The sequence below is a fragment of the Rhinoderma darwinii genome, chromosome 1 (assembly GCF_050947455.1).
Source record: "Rhinoderma darwinii isolate aRhiDar2 chromosome 1, aRhiDar2.hap1, whole genome shotgun sequence".
Lineage (NCBI taxonomy): Eukaryota > Metazoa > Chordata > Amphibia > Anura > Rhinodermatidae > Rhinoderma > Rhinoderma darwinii.
Genome location: NC_134687.1, coordinates 234,529,666 through 234,553,917, shown reverse-complemented (window position 1 = coordinate 234,553,917; position 24,252 = coordinate 234,529,666). Strand labels below are relative to the sequence as shown.

General features: G+C 45.9%; 1 protein-coding gene across 3 annotated transcripts; it reads right to left on the bottom strand.

The window, feature by feature from the left end:
• Positions 1–777: 777 nt before the first annotated feature.
• LOC142759883 (perilipin-3-like) lies at positions 778–13,431 on the bottom strand. 3 transcript variants are annotated; one of them, XM_075862598.1, is made up of 8 exons: positions 13,411–13,431; positions 8,668–8,755; positions 7,176–7,374; positions 5,799–5,881; positions 2,755–3,028; positions 2,141–2,277; positions 1,866–1,985; positions 778–1,307 (listed from the first exon to the last, which is right to left on the bottom strand). In XM_075862598.1, coding segments are annotated over exons 1-8 (1,263 nt in total). In that variant the 5' UTR covers positions 13,413–13,431; the 3' UTR covers positions 778–947. The 3 variants fall into 3 exon arrangements, with proteins under 3 accessions (XP_075718713.1, XP_075718703.1, XP_075718693.1); XM_075862588.1 differs by lacking the exon at positions 13,411–13,431 and adding an exon at positions 8,951–9,074 and having other exon boundaries at positions 2,078–2,277; XM_075862578.1 differs by lacking the exon at positions 13,411–13,431 and having other exon boundaries at positions 2,078–2,277; positions 7,176–7,371.
• Between the last annotated feature and the right edge of the window lie 10,821 nt (positions 13,432–24,252).

The window sequence follows — 24,252 nt, the reverse complement described above, 5'->3', positions numbered from 1 at the left end:
ATTCACTTTGCTGAGATCGGGGAATAGAAATTCTATGGACTGATTAATTAATACATTACTTTGAGGCCGGATTTACACGAGACTGTTTTGCACGCGCAAAAAGGTACTGAACAGCTCCATGTGTCATAACCATATGATGCGTGGCTGCGTGATTTTTGCGCAGCTGCCATTATGACACTATGTTTGTGAACAGAAAATCACGTGGTGCTTTTCATTCACACTTTACTGCTCTTGCGCGAATCACACAGAAGTGCTTCCGTGTGATTTTCACACACCCATTGACTTCAATGGGTGCGTGATGCACGAGAAACGCACAAATATAGGACATGTTGTCAATTTCAGGCAGTGGCTACCAGCTGCGTGTAAAAAACCAAAAACTAACATAGGTCCGTGCAAGGCGCGTGACAACCACGCGCGTTTCACTGATGTATAGCACGTTCGTCTAAGCCCCGAGTGTTAGGGTACCCTCACAGCAATTCCTGTGGCTCAGCCACAATATGCGAGGCCAAGAGACAGTTTACTGTGGTTTTACAGCTGGTACTGGTGTAGCACATTGTTCACAAAAGCCATTTTTCTGCATACGTTTAATGTATACCAAAATACTATTTAAGCGCCAACAAGTAAAAACCACAACTGTACTGTCCAAGTGTGGTGTGAACGGAACCATTCAGAAAGGCTGTGTGAGGAGTTTAGTTACTAGCCCAATGGTAGTGTAAGCCCTACCTGCAGAATAAGCCTGGTCAGTTACACTAGAAGAAACTACAGACAAATCCAAAGTGACTGCAAAGTACATTTTATAAATTGGCATAACAGTACAAGAACAATGTGGAGTCGATACCCAAGCACTAGTTCTAAAGCAGAGCGATCAGCCATACTGTAGAAGCCTCACAAAGACAAGTCCTACCTCAGACCAAGATTAAGTGCATACATTTGGGGCAACAGATTACTTATTGCCGCCTCTCAGGTTCTTCAGGTGTTTCTGGAAGTTCAACCAGCTGAGGGGCAAAAGGGCCTACCAGCCACGTCAAGGGAGTATTTGCCACCACATAGCTTAAAAGCTCATTCACGTGGTCATGGACTTTTGCGGCTCGTTCTCTGCTTTGTGTCAGAATTCCTGCAGAAATATCTCCAAGTGAGTGAGCAGAGGAGAAGGAAGCATGAAGGTCCTGAGCAGTTTGCCGGAGTTGTTGCATTCGGTCCTGTATGTTGGCTGGAAGACCCTGTGCCCCGGAGACCAGACTAAAGCAAGTAGTTTGTATTTGCTTGGTCAGCATACGGGTCATGGATAACACTCGAGAATCCAAAGGCTGCAAAAAAAAATAAATGGTCACCATCATGTCTTGTACACAAACTTTGCGTAAATCAGTAGTACATGCGAATATAAGACTATGTAATTATCTCTCCACTTACTAGGCTCCTCTCATCACTCACAAGTTACTGCTTTTACTATCTCCTCAAAACAAGATGGGCCATCAGCTCATTGGAGGATCATGCTGCCCATAGAGGGAGAAGATGGAGCAGGGTGAGAGCCAGAGGAACATATGTGGCTGCAGCTTCTGGCAAGTACTACCCAACCCATTGCTGGAGTCACAGCCACACACGTCCTCCATGTTGCTGCAGTTTGAGGGTGTTCTGTAACCTGCTCCCCAACGTATGGCAGACGTGATCGCTAGGCTCCATCCACTAGCTCAGCCAAAACATGATAATTAGCATGTGTTTTACCCATTGAACTTGATGGGGTGGGGGGGGGGTAAAAACCTGCAACAAACAGCAAACTGCAGCAGAAACTGGCATTTTACCACAGAACATATAATGGAAAAAAAATATATACATATTCCACACTGTTCAACCTTCAAATTCATCACCTGTTCAGGTTCAGTCTCCCCATCTTCAGATGTGGTTCCCGATTGCTTGAGACTCCATTCCAGCCACAGCTGGTGCAGTTTCTCTTGGCCACCATGAACGCTCTGCTTGACTGTTTCCATCTTTGCAACAAAAAAAATATATGATATAAATCTCTTTAGAAACTACAGTAGAACAACATTTAGATTTTTCTTCTAACAATACAGAATCCTACCAGGTCAATAGTTTGGTGAAGCTGTGCTAGAGTTGCCACAGTGGTGATCTGGGCACTCCTCACCTTGCCCAGAGAATGCTGGTATGCTCGATGACGCAGACGAGAAGACAAAGAACCCAAACGAACATAGTAACTCTGCTGTTCCCTTTGTTGTTGAAGTGGAGTTACTTCAAATCCCTCTACAGTGGAGGCAAGTTCAGCTGTGGATAAATCATTCAATAGTCAGGACCTCGTGTAAAATAGGAGACTTTCCCATAGAAACAACTGTACAATGTGACGAGAGGGAGAGCGGCAATCTAATTCATTAGCATGGGCTACTGATACTTTCCATAGCCTTAGTCTTGATTGTGGTGGTTTATATCGCATTGTTAGAAGTACAGCTGCCTGGAGCAGACATGTTTGTAATGCTTGGTTTTCTGGGTTGAGGTGACATGTTAGTTACAGAATAGAGGTCAGCGTACAATGTTAGTGAGCATTATGCAGCTTCTTATGTAGAACTTACTCCACATTTGAAAACTGCAACAAACATTACAGGATGGGGAGAAAAAAATATATATAATTCTCAAACTAGTCCCTGATTTCCCTGCTAACAAAGATACTGCATACAAACATTACACTGCAAGCAAATAACAGAAATGGGACAAGTACGTTACATGGGAAAACCTCCAGTTACTCACACAGCTCTTCATCTGTCATAGGAAGGTAGTGATCGGCCCACTCCTCAGACTTCCCCAAGACTGTATCCAGGCTGCTGGTTACAAACTGCCCTACATGCGTGTCCATCACTGATGAGACTACAGACCGAGTCACGTCCATGCTTCCCTGTACTGCACCAGCTGCCATGCCCATTATACCAGACACTGCACTTGTGACAGTATCACGGGCACCAGTCACCGTACCAACTACAGTATCACGAGCTCCAGTCACCAGCTCCTTTGTGTCAGACACAACCTGAACAAAGACAAAGTCTCATTTAGCATATCCAGACCACTGTTGCTGAAGTTATTATGTCGAGCGCATTGCAAGTTTAGCACTTTCTTATTGCGGCTCTGAAACCTAGAGATATCGTGGTTAAACTCGATAATAGAATGTTACTCAGATTAACCAGCCCCCCCCCCCCCCAACTAAAGGCTAAGTTTACACTTTGTTGCATGTCAAAATTTTTTGTTTTTGATTGATAAACTAGTTGAGGAGCATGAGTTTCTGAAAAAAAAAAAAAAACAGCCACAGTAAGACAAAACAAGGGGGGGGGATTCACACGAGCGTGTATTCGGTCCGTGCGGGCCGCGTGGTTTTCACGCGGCACGCATGGACCAATACAAGTCTATGGGGCAGTACAGACAGTCCGTGCTTTTTGCGCAGCGTTTGTCTGCTGCGCAAAAAGTTCAATAACTCTGCGTATTTCGCGCATCACGCACCCATTGAAGTCAATGGGTACGTGAAAACCACGCAGGTTGCACAGAAGAACTTCCGTGCGAACCGACTGAAACAGCGCACCAGCTGTCAAATTGATGAATGTAAACAGAAAAGCACCACGTGCTTTTCTGTTTCCGACCATCCAAACGGAGTGTCTTTGAGATGAGCGAAGCCGGACAAGCGAACCGAACTTCACCGGGTTCGGACGAACTCGGCAAAAAAAATTATCGGTACGCGACGTCAGGAGATAGTCACTGTCCATGGTGCTGAGAGAGTTAAACTGTTTCAGCACCATGGACAGTGACTTCGATCCCAATATACATGAACCTGTAGAAAAAAAACTAAGTTCTGACTTACCGCTAACTCCCGGCTTCTTCCTCCAGTCTGACCTCCCGGGATGACAATTCAGTCCAAGTGACAGCTCCAGCCAATCACAGGCTGCAGCGGTCACATGGACTGGCGCGTCATCCAGGGAGGTGGGGCCCGATGTCCAGAGGCGCGTCACCAAGGCAACGGCCGGGAAGTTCTCGGTAAGTACGAACTTTCTTTTTTTCTAACAGGTTTTTCGATAGGATGTGTTCGGCATTCACTGTCAAGGGTGCTGAGTTAGCTCTTTCAGCACCTTGGACAGTGACGGCCGTCGACTAGCCTCATCTCTGATGGCGGCTACGCGAAAATCACGCAGCCGCGCATCAGACACGGATGACACGCAGCTGTCAATGGTTTTTGCGCGCGCAAAACGCAGCGTGGTTTGCGCGCGCAAAAACGCAACGTCCGTCTGTATTTCCCCTAAGTGTGAAGCCAGCCTAACTGACTAGTCTCCAAATAGGTCTGCTAATAGAGCGGTCATTGATAAATGCTTTTGTAATTACAGGAAGAGCACAAGAAGCAGTCACTGGATTGCTCACAGCATTTAAGGGGTTAAACAGGCAGAGCGATCACTGTTCCTGCCAGTTAGTCCCAGGTATCAGCTGTAATGCACAGCTGACACCCGCTGTATACAGAACAGGCTCCACAGGTGAGATCACCCCCGCACCACGACGTGCTATTATGTCGTAGTGCAGAAACACGTTAAGAACCATGCGGGAAAACAGGCCACTATAAGGCCAATTCACACATGGCAGTTTTGCCAAATCCAGGAGTTATTTCTAAGTCCACTGTGGTTGGAAAAAGAAAAACCACAATTTGGTGAGTTTTTGCAATGCTGTTGTAAAAATGCTGCTGCACATAAGGCACCAAATAGTGGTAAAGAAAATAAAACTGCAGTGTCAATGGACCCTAAAGGGGGGGGCGGAGTATAAAGAAAGTTAACTAAGTTTTTAAAACCCGCACTGTGAATATGGTTCACGACTGGTGACAAAGGGTCATTGATGCCCCTGTGGCCAGTTCAAATTTTCAATTTCAGATATGAGCTTCTTTAATGATTATATCTTTGAAACTGTTTGGAATATCACAACTATTTTTACTCTGACGACTTGAGGCTTTTAATTCTAGATTGGCTTAAACACAATTAGTCTTCTCCCAGTCAGCCTGGATCGCTGTGACGGGAGAGTAAAGAGGGCTAGAAGGCTATATTCACACGACGTGGTAGAAAGAAAAAAAACAAAATAAACTGCCATTTAGGCTGGGTTCCCTCGTAGCGTAAACTCTGCAGGATTTCTGAAGCGTTTACAGTAGCAGCAGAGTGGCTGAGATTTAGTATCACATGCCACTGCTGTGGAAACAGAAAAAAAACAAGAACTTGACTTGTGGAATTTAATTCCGGAGCATGTGAATTTATGCTGATTTTACGTTGCAGGTTCTCCATTGAATTCAATGAGGATGAAAGACCTGTGACAGAAAGCCAAGCATTGCAACTTCTGCAGCGTAATCGCAGCATTTACACTGGAAAACAACACCATGCCAGAAGAATAAAACTTAGCCAGAACACCCACTTTCCGGCAGTCCGGCCTCCTGGGATGACGTTGCATCCCAATTGAATGCAGATCACAGGCTGAAGCGTCACATGGCCTGTAACGTCATCCAGGGAGGCTGGAGCGGACGTCGGGAGAGACGGGGTAAGCATGAAAGGCTCTTCTGTAGCAGAATGTCCATCCAAAAAAAAAAAAAAGAGCTTTGTCCTAACCACCTGAAAACCCCAGAGCTGTGTAGATAGTGCCTACATAGATAGCACCAGTGTGCCCTGTTAGTGCCCATACAATGCCACTGTGAGCAAGTGCAAGGATGAGTCCGTTTTCTGCAGTTACTTTGTAACAGAAAACCTATAACCCTGAGGGCATAAGAGAATTGAGCAGTTCGCACTTACCTTCTCAGTTGGCTGGTGAAGTATAGGCAGTGTTGATTCCAGTTTGTCTAAACCTTTGCAGGCAAGTTCATTAGCAGTTGCAACTAAGAAGAAAGGCAGAGGTTTTGGCTTTATTTTTATTAATGGGGTTCTTGAAGTGGAGGTGATGTCCGATTGGACAATCCCATATCCTTACGGGGAGAAAAATAAAAAAGACCAGGGTGTCCTGCTGCCGGGATGCCACTAATTGGGAAATTAAGAATTACATGGTTTCCATTGAAATTCATCAGCTGTCAGTGTAAAGCAGAGGCATGCCAGGTCCACCAAAGATCCTCTTGAGGGTGCTGTCCACTCCAACTAAGACACACGGCTGTAAGACTGGGTAATACCAAGAGACAGCTTTTGTTTAACGTGGATCGAAGCAATTGGTCTGTGGTTAGTGGATACTGCCACCAGCTATAGGGGCAGACTATCGGTTCAGCCTCTTTCAGGGGGTAATGATTGGGCATGTGGGGTTTCAATCTGCCCTGATCCTTACTTTCCAGGAGATAAGTGGCTGCGAGAAACATATCTATACACACACAAGATACCGACATAGCAGATCACAGAAAGTATTTTTATGGGGCAGGGAGATTGTTTGGCCAACAGCTGTTGTCTGACACTGCACAATCTACAAAGTGGTATTCCCATCAGTTTTTCCCTGCACAGCAGTGCCCTAGCAACCCAGAATGTAGGGAAAGTGTAGAAGGAGATGCAGTTCTAAATCAGTGCTGCAGCCCCTTCATTCTCAGGATCAGTGGGGCCCCCCCCAGAGGTCAGTAAGGCCCCATGCACACGACCGTATTTTTTTTCCCTCCCGTAAATACAGGTCCTTTGTCACACATTTTTAACCCGTATTTACGGACCAATTTTCTCTTTATTCAAAAATTCAAATCAGGCATGAGCCTCCAGACAGGGGAATCCCTTGACGTCGCCTAGCAACGCTCCCGTAATTTAGGGTGCACACACAAAGCCACCCGTAATTACGGGAGCCCCATAGACTTCTATGGGCCTGCCTGTGCCGTAATTACGGCCTAAAATAGGACATGTTCTATATTTTTCAACAGCCCGGGCACCTTCCCGTAAGCATACGGGAAGGTACCCATGGCCGATAGAAGTCTATGGGCCCGTAATTACGGGCTTTTTTACGTTCGTGTGCATGGGGCCTTAGAGAGTGTTACTCTACAGCAGCACAACGGTAGGACAATTTCAATAGAGGTAATTACCGTTGCTTAATTTTACATCTAGGTAGCACTTGTTTCTTTTTTTAAAAAGTGCAAAGGGTGTTAATAGCCCATAAGACCAGGCACACGCTTAACAGGAGGGGAAAAATAAAAAGGTTTTGTTAAATATACTCACTTTGCGGCTCCAGTCGGCTTAGAAGAGGCTTTGATCCAGTTACTGCAGCATCAGTTAAGGTCTTTGCTCCTTTCTCAGCAACATGACAAACGTCGCGGATGTACGGGTGACTATCCTTAGTAGAATTGTAGGCCGCACTCACCACACTGCATGCAGAGCTGACAAGAGGTAGATGTGTAACACGTCCCACCACATTCTGCTGTAGACAAGTAGATCGTGAACACTTCTGACTAAAGGGGAAACAACCATTCCCTAGAACGCATCTCACTTATTTTATTAGAGGGAAGGGCCACTGCAGACGACCCCACTTGTTAGAAGGGTCCCTGACAATAAGCTGATCACAGAATGTCCACGTGTGGGCACCCCCAGAAATACAGTAATCTCTGGGCAAACTTTAAAGTGTTACATTTCCCTGCAGTGCCAGAGGGAAAATAAAAAGGTGTTTTCCAGCCCCTGAAAATTGATGGCCTATCCTCAAGATAGGCCATCAATAGCTGATGGGTCAGGGTCCGACTATCGGGACCCCCGCCAATCAGATGTTTTGAAGGGGCCACAGCACTCATACAAGCGCTGCTTCCCCTTCATTTCCCTTACTTGCTCACACTATGAATCACCGACACCGCACCCGTTCACAGTATTGCATTCCCACATTGAACAGGCCGCAATACCTGGGTATCACCGCTACGTTCGTGTCAACAATTCAGTGAGTAACTAGAAATGAAAGGGAAACTGTGCTCGTACGAGCGCTGCAGCCCCTTCAAAACAGCTAATCGGTGGGGTCCAACAGTTAGACCCCAACCTATCAGCTATTGATGGCCTATCCCGAGGATAGGCTATCAATTTTTAGGGTCTGGGAAGCCCCTTTAAGCATTATACAGCATCTATCAGTGGGTCGTCTAATGCAGAACCCAGAGCAAGAGACGCCTAGACCACTCTGGCCAAGAGATGAGGATTCTGAACAGGGGACACAGATCACCCAAATATCTGGAAAGGGACCTGAACTGGACAGTCCTTAACCATACCCAGAGAGTTATATTAAATCAGGGGTCCTAATAGTTGCAAGAGGGGCATCTCACCAACACCTGTTTCCAATGGCTCTTCATGCCCTGAGGGGGGGCAGTTCATGCCAAGAGATACTGGAATGTGGGGCAGTAATTTTATTCCCCCCCTGAAGATTTTCTTTGAACTCCTGGAGGTGGATGAATAAGTTATAAACTGGGTGGTCTCATTCCCCTTGCCAATAGGGTGTGTGTAAAATTACTTCCCCACCGACAAGGTGAACAGCAGCTGCCACATTAGCCACATTTCCAGACGGAATAAGAAGGCAGAGCACGATTCAGAGTAACCGGTTCTCCATCAATGACCTAATGTACACACCACAGTCTTACATAGCCCTAAGACGCAAAGGGCACGCGGTTATCGGCACAGAACAGATCGCTAGTAGCTGCCAGCGGAGATAATAGAACGTCAAAGTCCAGTCACCACATGTCACCTGTTGCTCGGGAGTCTCATCCACCTGGGCAGAGGGTTCCGTTCCGTTTGTTGACATGATGCCAGGAGATTTGCAGCTGGTATTTAACCTGAGGACACAGAGCAAGAACACGTAGAAAGTGAACGCAAGACATCAAAGCAAAGGCGCCGCTACACAGAAAACCGAACACAACGGTATATCCACCGCCATGACAGAGACACGGGAAAAACCTTCTCCATCCAGAGGCAACAAACTTAGCGCCCGCACAGGTGACCCCGTGCCCCTCAGCCCGCCCTTCACTCACCGAACAAGTGGTCCGCCTCAGTGCGCTTCACCTCCCTGCACTTGGCCGCTATTTAAAGAGGCGGTGACGTCGCGCCAGCCCCATGAGGGCGGGGTTATCAGGGGGACGGACTGGGCAAACTACCACGTGCTCGGCTATGGAAAGTTTCTGTCGTGAATATTTGGGAAGATTTATAAAATGTAGTTCAAGGAAAAACGCCAATCAGGTCGCACCTTATACATTGCACCAATGAGAACTGGGATTGGATTGGTTACTATTAGCAACTACTCCACTTTAGCACCAGTTTTTATGTTACAGTTTGTCTATGACCTCCAGTCATGTTCTCCACATGAGCCCTATTTACACCAACAGATTCCACCGCACGATAATCGCTTACTGCGAATAGGTGTAGCGACTGAACGACTAGCGATAGAACGCTCCTTGAGCGTACAAATAATCGTTTATACGAACAGAAAAATAATTCTTGGTCGTTCTGACATTGTGGTTTATAAACATGAATCGTTTATTGATAGCAGATGTGTGACAGTGTTAAATAGGCGACCAAACGATACATATTAATATATATTGAGATGATAAGCTGTGTAAATACGTGTCCGTAATCGCTATATGATCGCTTACAGCAATCGTATCAAAGGTCGCTAATGCGAATATCTGCACGTGTAAATGAACCTTAAGGGCTCATGCACACGACCGTAGCCGCGTGCACGGCCGTGATTTTCGGGTCGGCCGGCTGCAGACTGTCAGCTGCGAGCCGTCCGCAAATCGCGGGACATGGCCGCGGCCATTATTTTCAATGAGCCCGGACCGCAGAACACGGCCGTAATAAGACAGGTCTGTTCTTTCTGCGGTGCGGGCTCCCGGGCCGTGCACGGACCGTAAAAACTATGGTCGTGTGAATGACCCCATAGAAATGAATGGGGCCGCAATTCACCTGGGACTATCCCTTTTAACCCCTTAACTCCAAGTAAACTATGCATGTATAGTACCAAGTCGCCATTAACTATGTTATGGTTCTGTATATATGTCCATGTTGTTAGGGCCTGTTCACATCAGTGTTTGCCTTCCGTTTGGGCTTTCTGTTCATCTGTTCCGTCAGTGGAAAAGATGAACAGATGAAAGGAAAGTATCGTTTTATTTCAATTCTATATTTTGGGTTTCAGTTTGCTTCTGTTCCGCTAGGTTTCCGTTTTTTTTCACTGAAACAATAGTGTAGTGTGCTGCGTAGGCCCTTATACAACCTACATAGGCCCCTTTCAACACATATTAGTCATACAATTAGATTTTGTTTTATTAATTTTTCTTTGGCAAGAAAAATATGTACACTATCCTGTGCAGCAAAAACAAATGGGATTGTGGGGCATGCAGTTGAATACGTCTGCCATTGATGTCTGTAAAAAACATATAATGTGGTGTACATGTGTATTGTTTGACAGGCAAACATAGAAAGCCATGAATTCCCTAAATTATACTTCTGGATATTTTTTTTTGCTAATTATTATGCATTTCCAATCAGAAAACATTGGGGGAGATTTATTATTACTGGCATACTGTCACGGCTGTAGGGTATGTGGACCCACTCGGCAGCTCCGCCGTAGCGGAGAAGTAACTGGCCAAACAACAGTCAATAACAGTCTCTCGGATATGAGTACCTGGGTAAATGATCAGGCAGATACTCGAAGTAGCATACACGCAGGGGTGAACCTAGCCCCTCTGCTGCCTGAGGCGAACTATAAAAAGGCGCCCCCCCCCCCAATCTATCAGAGTTTTCTCATTACTACCTTTACACATCAAACACGCAATATATAAAAAAATAAATAAATAGGAAAACATTTGTTGTTTATTTGTAAAGTGCTGTTTAACTCCTTAACGCCGAAGGACGGATATATCCGTCCTCAGCAGCTGCTAGTTCGCGCAGGAGGACGGATATATCCGTCCTGTGATCGCGCGGGTACTGACAGCGTACCCACGCGATCAGCGGCAGGAGCACGGCTGTTATACACAGCCTGGCTCCTGCTGCAACTGCCGGAATCGAAGCGCGCTCCGATTACGGCAGTTTAACCCATTAAATGCCGCTGTCAATAGTGACAGCGGCATTTAATGTGTTTGACAGAGGGAGGGAGCTCCCTCTGTCACCCCATCGGCGCCCCCGCAAACAAATCGCGGGTCGCCGTCGGGTTTCCATGACAGCCGGGGGTCTAACAAAGACCCCCAGGTCTGTCTTCAGCATCTGCCTGTTAGGCGATGCCGGAGGCATGACCTAATAGGTTGCCTGTCAGTTTTACACTGACAGGCAATAATGCTTTGGTATACTAAGTATACCAAAGCATTATATATGCGATCAACAGATCGCATAGTGAAGTGTCCTGATGGGACTTAAAAAAAAAATGACAATCCGTTAAATAAAGTTTGTGAATAAAAAAAAAAAAAATTACAGTCAAAGTCAAATAAAACTACTTTTTTGGCCCAAAAAGTGGTTTTATTTAGTAAAACTGTCAAAACAAATCACACATAAACATATATGGTATCCCCGCGATCGTAACAACTTGACCAATAAAATGAACACATTAATTAAACCGCCGGATGAACGGCGTCCAAAAAAACGCAAAAAACAACGGCAAAATTCTCTCTTTTCTCCCATTTCCCCCATAAAAAATAAAATAAAAGTTAATCTATAAGTCCTATATACCCCAAAATAGTACTAATGAAAACGACACATTGTCCCGCAAAAATCAAGCCCCCATACGGCCACATCGACGGAAAAATACAAACGTTACGGCTCTTGGAATGCGGCGATGCAAAAACAAGTAATTTTTTTCTAAAAGGGTTTTTATTGTGCAAACGTAGGAAAAACATATAAAACCTATACATATTTGGTATCCCCGTAATCGTGCCGACCCATAGAATAAAGTTAACATGTTATTTACGCTGCATAGTAAACGGCGTAAATTTATAACGTGAAAATTAATGCTGGAATAGCTGCTTATTTTCAATTCTCTCCTAAAATAAAGTTAATAAAAGTTAATGAATATGTTATAAGCATCTAAAAATGGTGCAATTACAAATACAACTCGTCCCGCAAAAAACAAGCCCTTATACGGCTATGTTGACGGAATAAAAAAAAAGTTACGACTCTTGGAATGCGACCGTGAAAAAACAAAAAATAATCCTTGGTCATTAACGTGCAAAATGGCCCGGTCATTAAGGGGTTAATGTATAGAGAAGATTTAAAGAACTCTTTTTACTGTATTAATTTAGTATCATAGATCAGCAACGCAGCATTAACATTGAAAATGGTTTAACATCTTCTATGCCCCCTTTTTATTACCTAATTGACTTATGATTTTTAACCGAGTTCAGTGGCCCGGCGTGGTCAGCATGATGCAGTGACGTCATCGTGCCGGGCAGTTGACGTCATCAGCGTGCTCCCGATTTCTTGTAGGCCTCAGGCCTAAACCAGGCTGTGGCCTACAAGAGCAAACGGCGGAGCAGGGGTTTCTATTGTGGCAAATTAATTATTTTTTTACATTTTATACTGCTAACTTTTTTTTGGTAGGTTCCGCTGGACCGTTTGGACTACGTCGTAGATTCATTGGACTACTTCAATGATCTACTTTAAAAAAAAAAAATTGTGAAAGAGGGTTGCATGGGGGAGTTTTGATTTCAATAAAAAAAAATCTTATGTCTGTTTTTTTTTAATACTTTATTATGGCCTTAGTAATGGCAGCGGTCTGATTCACAGCATTCAATTACTAAGGCTGGGGCTTAGCATTAGCCAGTAAAAAGGCTATCACTAACCCCTATTATTACCCCGGTTCCCACTGCCGCCAGGGATACCGGGAAGAGTCGAGTACGATTCAGTACCTGGCCATCTGAAACGACTGTTAGGCCGCAGGCTGGTATTATCAGGCTGAGAAGGGCCAAAAAAGTGGCCCTTCCCACCCTGGGGATGCTAGGCTGCAGCTGCTTTATTGTATCTGGCTGGTTATGAAAAATTGGGGAAACCCCTCGTCATTTTTTAAAAATAAATTGAAAAAAATTTACGTGAGATCCCCTCCATTTTTCATAGCCAGCCAGATACAATAATGCAGCAGCAGCCTAGCATCACCAGGGTGGGAAGGGCCATGGTTTTCGTCCCTTCCTAGCCTGATAGTACCAGCCTGCGGCCACCCAAGTACCCTTCACTTCAGATGGTCGGGTGCTGGATCGTACCCAGCTCTTTCCGGTACTCCTGGTGGCGGTGGGTACCGGGGTAATAATAGGGGTTAGTGACGGCCTTATTACTGGCTAACACTAAGCCCCTTCTTAGTAATGGACGCTCTCGATCAGACAGCAGCCATTACTAAGGCGGTAATGAAGTATTAAAAAACAGAGATAAAGTAATTTATTTTATTGAAATGACAACTATTCCACAAAATCCACTTTAACCATTTTATTAAAAAAAAAAAAGAAAAAAAGCTTACATCAGCGAAGTAGTCCAACGAATCTACGACGTAGTCCAAATGGTCCAGCGGAACCTGCAAAACAAAAATTAGCAGTATGAAAAATAAAAATAAAGTTGGCTGCCCCCACAGACATATGAATAAATAGCTACCTTCGGGAACATATTAAAATAATTAGAAAAATTAGGCCCATAAAATAAAACATATCAAATAAAATAAAAAAAATTATAACACCTTTCTTTTAAAGAGAACCTTTCACCTCCCCATACATGTGCAGCTGAGTGCAGCATGTAATGGGGAGGGCCGCACAAACTCTGGGGCACTTTACATATTTTTCCTAGCCACCTTCGTTATTTAGATATCGGTGCTGTAATATTTGGTGCCCGATATTTAAATAACCCCCTGAACTGTCAATGGGGAGGTAATTGGCAAGGGGGCGTGTAACATCGCTGTGACACTGTCCAATCAGCTACAGACAGTTTCAGAGCAAGAGCTGGACAGACAGCGCGTGCGCGCGAGCGCGCAGCTCCGCCACCACTAAGGAACAGAAGAAGAGTGTGAATTCTTCTTCTTCTGTTTCATGGCATCGGAGCTGTGCGCGCACGCACGCTCTCACTCTTTAGCTCTCGGCAGACAAGGACGACAAGACTGATCTCTCACCTGAGATCACAGTCTTGTACTTGCCTGCCGAGAGCTGAAGAGTGAGAGCGTGCGTGCGCACATGCTCTCCTCTCTCCAGCTCTTGCTGTTGACATTGTCCATAGCTGATTGGACAGTGTCACAGCGATGTTACACGCCCCCTTGTCAATTACCGCCCCATTGGCAGTTCATGGGGTTATTTAAATATCGGCGCCAAACATTACGGCACCGATATCTAAGTAAGGAAAGAGGGTAGAAAAAAAAATGTAAAGTGCCCCAGAGTTTGTGCAGCCCTCCCCATTACACGCTGCACTCAAATGCAAATCTGTGGGCAGGTGAAAGATTCTCTTTAAAGTGTAACAACTTTTTAAAAAACTTTTGACATGTCAGAAGTTTTGATCAGTGGGGTCCGAACACTGAGACCCCCCACTAGTCGCTAAAACGAAGCAACAGAAGTGCTCGGGTGAGCGGTGTGCCGCTTCAATTCTGTTTGGCTTTCCTTGGAGCAGTGTACGGGCTCAATAGAAAGTCTAGGAGTCCGTACACCGCTCACTCGGCTGAAAGTCAATCATAAATGAAGCGGCATAGCGCTCACCCGAGCACTTCTGCTGCTTCGTTTTAGCGATCGGTGGGGGCCTCAGTGCTCGGTCCCCCACCGATGAAAACTTCGGACATGTCCCTATGATATATAAAGATATCTATTACTGCGATTGGTGCAAGTTTTAATTACTTTTTATTGAAAATGATTTGTACTTTTTGAGATACAGCTGCTTTGTATCCTGTATACAGAGCAGCTGTATATAGCGCTGAGACCTGAATCCATTAGGTCGCCTATTACCGATCACATCTAAGTTATGAACTTAGATGTGATTGGTAACAGCTCGATTCTGCAGGACTCGCTGACCTGACAGATACAGGATACAGCGCTATATACATTATATAATATATTTATTTTAATTAGCGGGGGCAGGTTTATGGGGAAGGATTAGGGCCTGTTCACATCAGCGTTGGCTTTCCATTCCGGGGTTCCGTGGGAGGTTTCCGTCGGGTGAACCCCGCAACGGAAAGTCAAACTGAAACCACAGCTTTCGTAAACGTATCGATCCTCTCCCTCTGACGGAAGTTCTCCCACTCCTGAGCCTACCAGCCTATCACTGCCTGGCCAGAAGGTTATAGCTCCAGCCCTTGGTCTATGTATACCTTCATTTGCTGCTTGTCCTTTGCCTGTGATTCTCTCTGGTTCCTGGCTCTGCTGTTCCTGCTACTTACATTTGACCTGCTCCATATTGACCCTGCTTGATTTACTACTATTCTTCTGCTCTGCTTTTGTTACCACGTACTCTCCTGGTTTGACTCGGCTCGTTCACTACTCCTGTTGCTCACAGTGTTGCCGTGGGCAACTGCCCCACTTCCCTCTCTCCTGTGTACCCTGTCTTGTGTTGTCTGTCGTGCACATATTGAGTGTAGGGACCGTCGCCCAGTTGTACGCCGTCGCCTAGGACGGGCCGTGCAAGTAGGCAGGGACTGGGTTGCGGGAAGATTAGGGCTCACTTGTCCGTCTCCTTACCCGTCATTACAACGACAGGATCAACTTCTTTTGGCAGTAGACTCTATGGCACAGCAGCTAGGGGCGCTAGCTACTTCCATCTCCGCTCCTCTTCAAGCTCCTCCGATCGATCCTCCTGCTAAACCTCCTAGCAGCTCCGGTTCGGATCCTCGGTTCTCGCTGCCATTGCTACCTCGGTTTCATGGAGACGCAAGTACGTGCAGGGGGTTTCTGAACCAATGCCATATCCACTTGACTCTGCATGCCCGAGCATTTCCTTCGGACGGAGCCAGGATCGCCTTCATTATGTCTCTACTTGCCGGAAAGGCGCTGGCGTGGGTGAATCCAATCTGGGAACGACAGGGACCCGAGACTTCCAGGGGTTTGTGCGGTTATTCTGTTCAGGAGCTTGGATGAGTCTCGTCGGCAGCCACTGCTATCTTTAACCTTCGCCAGGAGGACGCTTCCGTGGGCGAATACACCATCCAGTTCCGGACCCTGGCAGGAAAACAGTCCTGGAACAATGAGGCCTTGGTAGCATCCTTCTGGCATGGCCTATCGCCCGAGATCAAGGACGAACTTGCTGCTCGAGATCTACCAGCTGCCTTGGACGTTGGACGACCTGATTCTACTTGCTACTCGAGTGGACATAAGACTCAGAGAGAGCTCAAGAGGTTCGACAAGAGAGACGGCTTCCTAGACTGGCCCCCAACTTCCAGCAACCCCTCTTGCCTTCTTCTACTGCTCTGCCCGAGGTTCCGATGCAGGTGGAATTGGTCCTGAAGACTAAGAAGTGGTCAGTGATAGGAGATCACTGACCAAAAACGTGGGGGGAACACAAGGAGGAAGGGTACAGGACTGGGTAGTGGATGGGATAGGTGGGATGCCGAAAAAAGTTGTTTTTTAGACTTTTTTTATTTTTTTTTATTTTTTACTTGCTCTTCTCTCTCTCTCTTCTCACAACCGCTCTGAACGCCTCGCTATCTCCAACAGAGGCGTTCAGGGCGGGTGCGGCAGGATGTGATGTCAGGGAGAGGAAGTTTAGACGACGTCGATTGCCACTATTGGACAGTTACTCATTGATTGACCGAAAGTGGCGATCGTTGAGGTGGGACCATCGCAACAGGTCCCGACGTATTGAGCTGTGATAGCCTGCTGTCGGAAACAGCAGCTGTCACAGCTCGTGCACGCGCCGGTGGGAAATGGCAATGCATTTTCCCTGCGACATAATATTCCATCGCTGAGCGCGAACAGGGCGGTCAGCGCGACGGAATATTACGTCGCTGAGCGTTAAAGGGTTAATGACCAGCCTATTTTAAACCTTAATGACCAAGCTATTTTTTAAGTTTTTCTATTGTCTCATTCTAAGAGCTATAACTTTTTTATTTTTGCGTCGACATACACTACCGTTCAAAAGTTTAGGGTCACTTAGAAATTTCCTTATTTTTGCAAGAAAAGCACAGTTTTTTTCAATGAAGATAACATTAAATTAGTCAGAAATACACTCTATACATTGTTAATGTGCTAAATGACTATTCTAGCTGCAAACATCTGGTTTTTAATGCAATATCTACATAGGTGTATAGAGGCCCATTTCCAGCAACCATCACTCCATTGTTCTAATGGTACATTGTGTTTGCTAACTGTGTTAGAAGGCTAATGGATGATTAGAAAACACTTGAAAACTCTTGTGCAATTATGTTAGCACCACTGTAAACAGTTTTGAGGTTTAGAGGAGCTATAAAACTGACCTTCCTTTGAGCTAGTTGAGAATCTGGAGCATTACATTTGTGGGTTCGATTAAACTCTCAAAATGGCTAGAAAAAGAGAGCTTTCATGTGAAACTCGACAGTCTATTCTTGTTCTTAGAAATGAAGGCTATTCCATGTGAGAAATTGCCAAGAAACTGAAGATTTCCTACAACGGTGTGTACTGCTCCCTTCAGAGGACAGCACGAACAGGCTCTAACTGTAAAGGATCTGCCAGGCACTACGTCTGTGGATACTCCCAGGATTAATCAATCGACACCTGAGGCCGGACCTCTTAGACTGACTCCGGCTCCCACCAATCAGGGTGGCAGGCTCAGGAGTGGGAGAGCCTATCGCGGCCTGGTCAGTCGGAGTTAGCGCCGCCCCCTGTCCATTTATACCTGCCGTTTTCTCTTCCTCATTGCTTGTGATTCTTCCTGGTTTCCTGGCCCTGCTACAGCCTTGCTCCAGTCTGCTACTGCCTTGCTTCAGCTTCCGCTTATCCTGCTTCGCTCTGACCCCGGCTTGCTTCTTGCTCTGCGTTCGTATACTTCGTGCCATCCTGTTTCTGACTGGCTCGTTGACCTCTGGTTTCCTCACTGTATTCCGTGGGCTACTGCCCCTTCCCTTGCTTGTTCCCTGTTTGTATTCCCTTGCACTTAGTCAGCGTAGGGACCGCCACCCAGTTGTACCCCGTCGCCTAGGGCGGGTCGTTGCAAGTAGGCAGGGACAGGGCGGTGGGTAGATTAGGGCTCACTTATCCCCTTCCCCTTCTTCCTGCCATAACATAGGGCTGGGTCCAAAAATATTAAGGCTGATGCACTGTCGCGTAGTTTCATGGCCAATCCTCCTTCGGAGAAGGATCCTGCTTGTATTTTACCCCCTGGTATAATCGTTTCTGCCACTGATTCTGATTTAGTCTCTGATATTGCGGCTGATCAAGGTTCAGCTCCCGGGAACCTCACTGTGGACAAGCTGTTTGTCCCCCTGCAATACCGGCTAAGGGTACTTAGGGAAAACCATGACTCCGCACTATCTGGTCATCCTGGCATCTTGGGTACCAAACACCTCATTACCAGAAACTATTGGTGGCCTGGGTTGCCTAAAGACGTTAGGGCTTACGTCGCCGCTTGTGAGGTTTGTGCTAGGTCTAAGACCCCCAGGTCCCGACCTGCGGGCTTACTACGTTCTTTGCCCATTCCCCAGAGACCTTGGACCCATATCTCCATGGATTTTATCACCGATTTGCCTCCATCTCAAGGCAAGTCGGTGGTGTGGGTGGTAGTAGACCGCTTCAGCAAGATGTGCCACTTTGTGCCCCTTAAGAAACTACCTAACGCCAAGACGTTAGCTTCTTTGTTTGTTAAACACATTCTGCGTCTCCATGGGGTCCCAGTCAATATCGTTTCTGACAGAGGGGTACAATTTGTTTCATTATTTTGGAGAGCCTTTTGTAAAAAGTTGGAGATTGATCTGTCCTTCTCCGCCTTCCATCCCGAAACTAATGGCCAAACGGAGAGGACTAATCAATCCCTGGAACAATATTTAAGGTGTTTCATCTCTGACTGTCAATTTGATTGGGTCTCATTCATTCCCCTCGCCGAATTTTCCCTGAATAACCGGGTCAGTAACTCGTCAGGGGTCTCCCCGTTTTTCTGTAATTTCGGGTTTAATCCACGGTTCTCCTCCGTTTCTCCTGGTTGTTCCAATAATCCCGAGGTAGAGGTCGTTCATCGGGAACTGTGCACAGTCTGGGCCCAGGTTCAGAAGAACCTAGAGGCGTCCCAGAGCGTACAAAAAATTCAGGCTGATAGAAGACGTTCTGCTAACCCCCGGTTTGTCGTCGGGGATCTGGTGTGGTTGTCGTCTAGGAACTTGCGCCTTAAGGTCCCGTCCAAGAAGTTTGCTCCCCGATTTATTGGGCCTTATAAGGTCATTGAAGTCCTCAACCCTGTATCCTTCCGTCTGGAGCTGCCCCCATCCTTTCGCATACACGACGTCTTTCATGCCTCCCTCCTTAAATGCTGCTCCCCGTCCTGGTCCCCCTCGAGGAAACCTCCTGTTCCCATTCTCACCCCTGAGGGGGTGGAATTCGAGGTGGCCAAGATTGTGGACAGTAGGATGATCCAGGGCTCTCTCCAGTACCTGGTCCATTGGAGAGGATACGGGCCGGAGGAGAGGACTTGGGTACCTGCTCGAGATGTTCACGCTGGGGTATTGGTCAGGAGGTTCCACCTTCTCTTCCCCACTAAACCAGGTCCTCTTAGTAAGGGTCCGGTGGCCCCTCATAAAAGGGGGGTACTGTAAAGGATCTGCCAGGCACTACGTCTGTGGATACTACCAGGATTAATCAATCGACACCTGAGGCCGGACCTCTTAGACTGACTCCGGCTCCCACCAATCAGGGTGGCAGGCTCAGGAGTGGGAGAGCCTATCGCGGCCTGGTCAGTCGGAGACAGCTCCGCCCCCTGTCCATTTATACCTGCCGTTTTCTCTTCTTCATTGCTTGTGATTCTTCCTGGTTTCCTGGCCCTGCTCCAGCCTGCTACTGCCTTGCTTCAGCCTTGCTCCAGCTTTCGCTTATCCTGCTTCGCTCTGACCCCGGCTTGCTTCCTGCTCCTTGCTCTGCGTTCGTATACTTCGTGCCATCCTGTTTCTGATTGGCTCGTTGACCTCTGGTTTCCTCACTGTGTTCCGTGGGCTACTGCCCCTTCCCTTGCTTGTTCCCTGTTTGTATTCCCTTGCACTTAGTCAGCGTAGGGACCGCCACCCAGTTGTACCCCGTCGCCTAGGGCGGGTCGTTGCAAGTAGGCAGGGACAGGGCGGTGGGTAGATTAGGGCTCACTTATCCCCTTCCCCTTCTTCCTGCCATAACACTAACCAGAGTAGAAAGATAAGTGGGAGACCCCGCTGCACAACTGAGCAACAAGACAAGTACATTAGAGTCTCTAGTTTGAGAAAGACGGCTCACAGGTCCTGAACTGGCAGCTTCATTAAATAGTACCCACAAAACGCCAGTGTCAACGTCTACAGTGAAGAGGCGACTCGTGGATGCTGGCCTTCAGGGCAGAGTGGCAAAGAAAAAGCCATATCTGAGACTGGCTAATAAAAGGAAAAGATTAATATGGGCAAAAGCACACAGATATTGGACAGAGGAAGATTGGAAAAAAAGTGTTATGGACAGACGAATCGAAGTTTGAGGTGTTTGGATCACACAGAAGAACATTCGTGAGACGCAGAACAACTGAAAAGATGCTGGAAGAGTGCCTGACGCCATCTGTCAAGCATGGTGGAGGTAATGTGATGGTCTGGGGTTGCTTTGGTGCTGGTAAAGTGGGAGATTTGTACAAGGTAAAAGGGATTTTGAATAAGTAAGGCTATCACTCCATTTTGCAATGCCATACCCTGTGGATAGTGCTTGATTGGAGCCAATTTCATCCTACAACAGGACAATGACCCAAAGCACACCTCCAAATTATGCAAGAACTATTTAGGGAAGAAGTAGGCAGCTGGTATTCTATCTGTAATGGAGTGGCCAGCGCAGTCACCAGATCTTAACCCCATAGAGCTGTTGTGGGAGCAGCTTGACCGTATGGAACGCAAGAAGTGCCCATCAAGCCAATCCAACTTGTGGGAGGGGCTTCTGGAAGCATGGGGTGAAATTTTTTCCGATTACCTCAGCAAATGAACAGCTAGAATGCCACAGGTCTGCAATGCTGTAATTGCTGCAAATGGAGCATTCTTTGACGAAAGCAAAGTGAAGGAGAAAATTATTATTTCAAATAAAAATCATTATTTCTAACCTTGTCAATGTCTTGACTATATTTTCTAGTCATTTTGCAACTCATTTGATAAATATAAGTGTGAGTTTTCATGGAAAACACAAAATTGTCTGGGTGACCCCAAACTTTTGAATGGTAGTGTAGCTGTATAAGGTCTTATTGCGGGACAAGTTGTGTTTTTTTATTAGCACCATTTTGGAGTACATAGAATTTATTGATTAACTTTTATTAACTTTTTTTGGGGAGTAATAGAAAAAACCAGAAATTTCGCCACACTGTTGTGCGTCCTAAATTTATGACGTTTACCGTGTGGTATAAGTAACACAATAACTTTATTCAGTGGGTTGTTGCGATTTTAACGATACCAAATTTGTATCGTTTTTGTATGTTTTACTACTTTTACACCGTGACACAATTTTCTCAAAATTATTTGTATGTGTGTCTCCATATTTGAAGAGCCGTAACGTTTTTATGTTTGCCGATTCAATTGTAGGAGGCCTTTTTTTTGCGTGACGACTTGTAGTTTTTATTGGTACCATTTTGGAGTAGATGCGACTTTTTGATCACATTTTTTTCAGGCAGGATTATCAGAAAGCAGCAATTTTTGCATTGTTTTTTATTTTTGCCGAGCGGGTTAAACAATGTAATAACTTTATAGTTGTGGTCGTTACGGACGCGGCGATACTAAATATGTGTAACCTTTTTTTAAATAAAGCAGTTTGTAAGGGGAAAAAGGTTTTTTTTATTTTTTGCCACTTTTTTACTTATTAACTTTGTTAAACTTTCTTTTTTTACTTTTTGCACCGGTCCCACTAGGGGACTTAACTATGCGATCGTCCGATCGCTATTATAATACACTGCAATACTTACGTATTGTAGTGTATTACTGCCTGTCCGTGTAAAATGGACAAGCATCTGCTAGGCGTCTCAAACTCGGCCGGGTAAGTGGGCCGCATATAGAAAAAATGGGAAGTTGATGGGCCGCATTACTTTCAAATTTGATACAATACAAAATTATTGTTAATCAATTAGTTATTTGAACTACTATAACACTATATTACTATAATACCACTAGGATTAAAATGAGATATTTCTCCACTTGCTTATTTCAACAATCCAGCTTTCCAGTTTAAGTATCGCTAAATGCAGTCCGGCAGCTCAGTTAGCACACATGTCAAGATTGGGCAGCCCCTTTCTAGATGCTGCCACAGTGCCCTCTGCAGATGCTGCCACAGTGCCCTCTGCAGATGCTGCCACAGTGCCCTCTGCAGATGTTGCCACAGTGCCCTCTGCAGATGTTGCCACAGTGCCCTCTGCAGATGTTGCCACAGTGCCCTCTGCAGATGTTGCCACAGTGCCCTCTGCAGATGCTGCCACAGTGCCCTCTGCAGATGCTGCCACAGTGCCCTCTGCAGATGCTGCCACAGTGCCCTCTGCAGATGCTGCCACAGTGCCCTCTGCAGATGCTGCCACAGTGCCCTCTGCAGATGCTGCCACAGTGATGTCAGGGGCTTGCCCAGAGCTGGAGTCCCGGAGCAGAGCCGCTTCTGGCACTCTGCCTGGGATTCTAGCACTGCTGACATCACTGTCCATATATGGACAGAGATGTCAGGGGCAACCCCAAAGCTGGAGTCCCGGGCAGAGCGCTAGTAGGCTCTTCCTCGGACTCCAGCTGTGCTCCTGACATCACTGGGACTCCTGCTCTGGGGAAGCCCCTGACACACTGTCCATATGTGGACAGCGATGTCAGGGAATTACAGAGTCTCGGAGTAGAGCCGATTCTAACGGCTCTGTGTTCCGCGGGCCGCAGATGACAGCCCCAGGGGCCACGTGCTTGAGACCCTTGTGCTAGACCTAGCAGGCATTACTTTATTACGGACGTTAATGTGGTCGTGCGAACCCAGCCTAAGGGGTGCAGTTTTTAAAATTGGCTGATTTATGGAGACATAGAAAGGCCCTCAAAACCAATTCAGAACTGAACTGGTCCCTGGAAAAATATAGCCTTTGGAAAGTCTTGAAAATGAGAAATTGCTGCTAAAGTTCTAACCCTAGAGAAATGGTTTGCATGTTTTTTTTAATCTAAGAAGGAATATGGGAAACGTTAACTTGTAACTATTTTGTGCTATTACTATCTATTTTACAAGCAGACATTTAAATTTAGAAAAATGCTAATTTTTTGCAAACTATCTAAATGTATTTATTTTTTAACAAATAAATATTGAATTAACTGCATTTTTCCACTAACCAAGCACAATGTGCTGTGAGAGGACTCAGAATCTTAGATAGGTGAAATCATTCCAAAGTTACCACATTACTTTGGCAGATAAAAAAAAAATAAAGTTAAATAAAAAGTCCACAAGGCCAAAACAGGCTGTGTCCTAAAGGGGTTAATTCCAGAGAATAGTAATGTTAATGCTACATCATACAAAGCCATTAGACCATTGTATGCTTCCACCTTCGTAGCAGCAGTCTGGTGAAGAACCTTACCATTACTGCATATCAAAAGTGTAAGCACATTGCAAGGTGTCTTATATAAAATATTCACTTTGAGATCGGGGAATAGAAATTCTATGGACTGATTAAATACATTACTCTGAGGCCGGATTTACACGAGAATGTGCGTTTTGCACGCGCAAAAGGTACTGCACAACGCCGTGTGTCGTCACCATATGATGCGTGGCTGCATGATTTTTGCGCAGCCGCCATTATGACAGTTTGTAAACAGAAAATCACGTGGTGCTTCTGTTTTTCACACTTTACTGCTCTTGTGCGAATCACACGGAAGTGCTTCCGTGTGATTTTCACACACCCATTGACTTCAATGGGTGCGTGATGCATGAGAAACAAATATAGGACATGTTGTGAATGTTACGCAGCGGATACCAGCTGCATGTAATAAAAAAAAAAACAAAGAAAAAAAAAAAAAAAGTCTGCACAGCCCCATAGACTAACATAGGTCCGTGCGAGGCACGTGACAACCACGCGCGTTTCACTGATGTATAGCACGTTCGTCTAAGCCCCGAGTGTTAGGGTACCATCACAGCAATTCCTGTGGCTCAGCCACAATATGCGAGGCCAAGAGACAGTTTACTGTGGTTTTACAGCTGGTACTGGTGTAGCACATCGTTCACCTGTACTCTACAGAAGC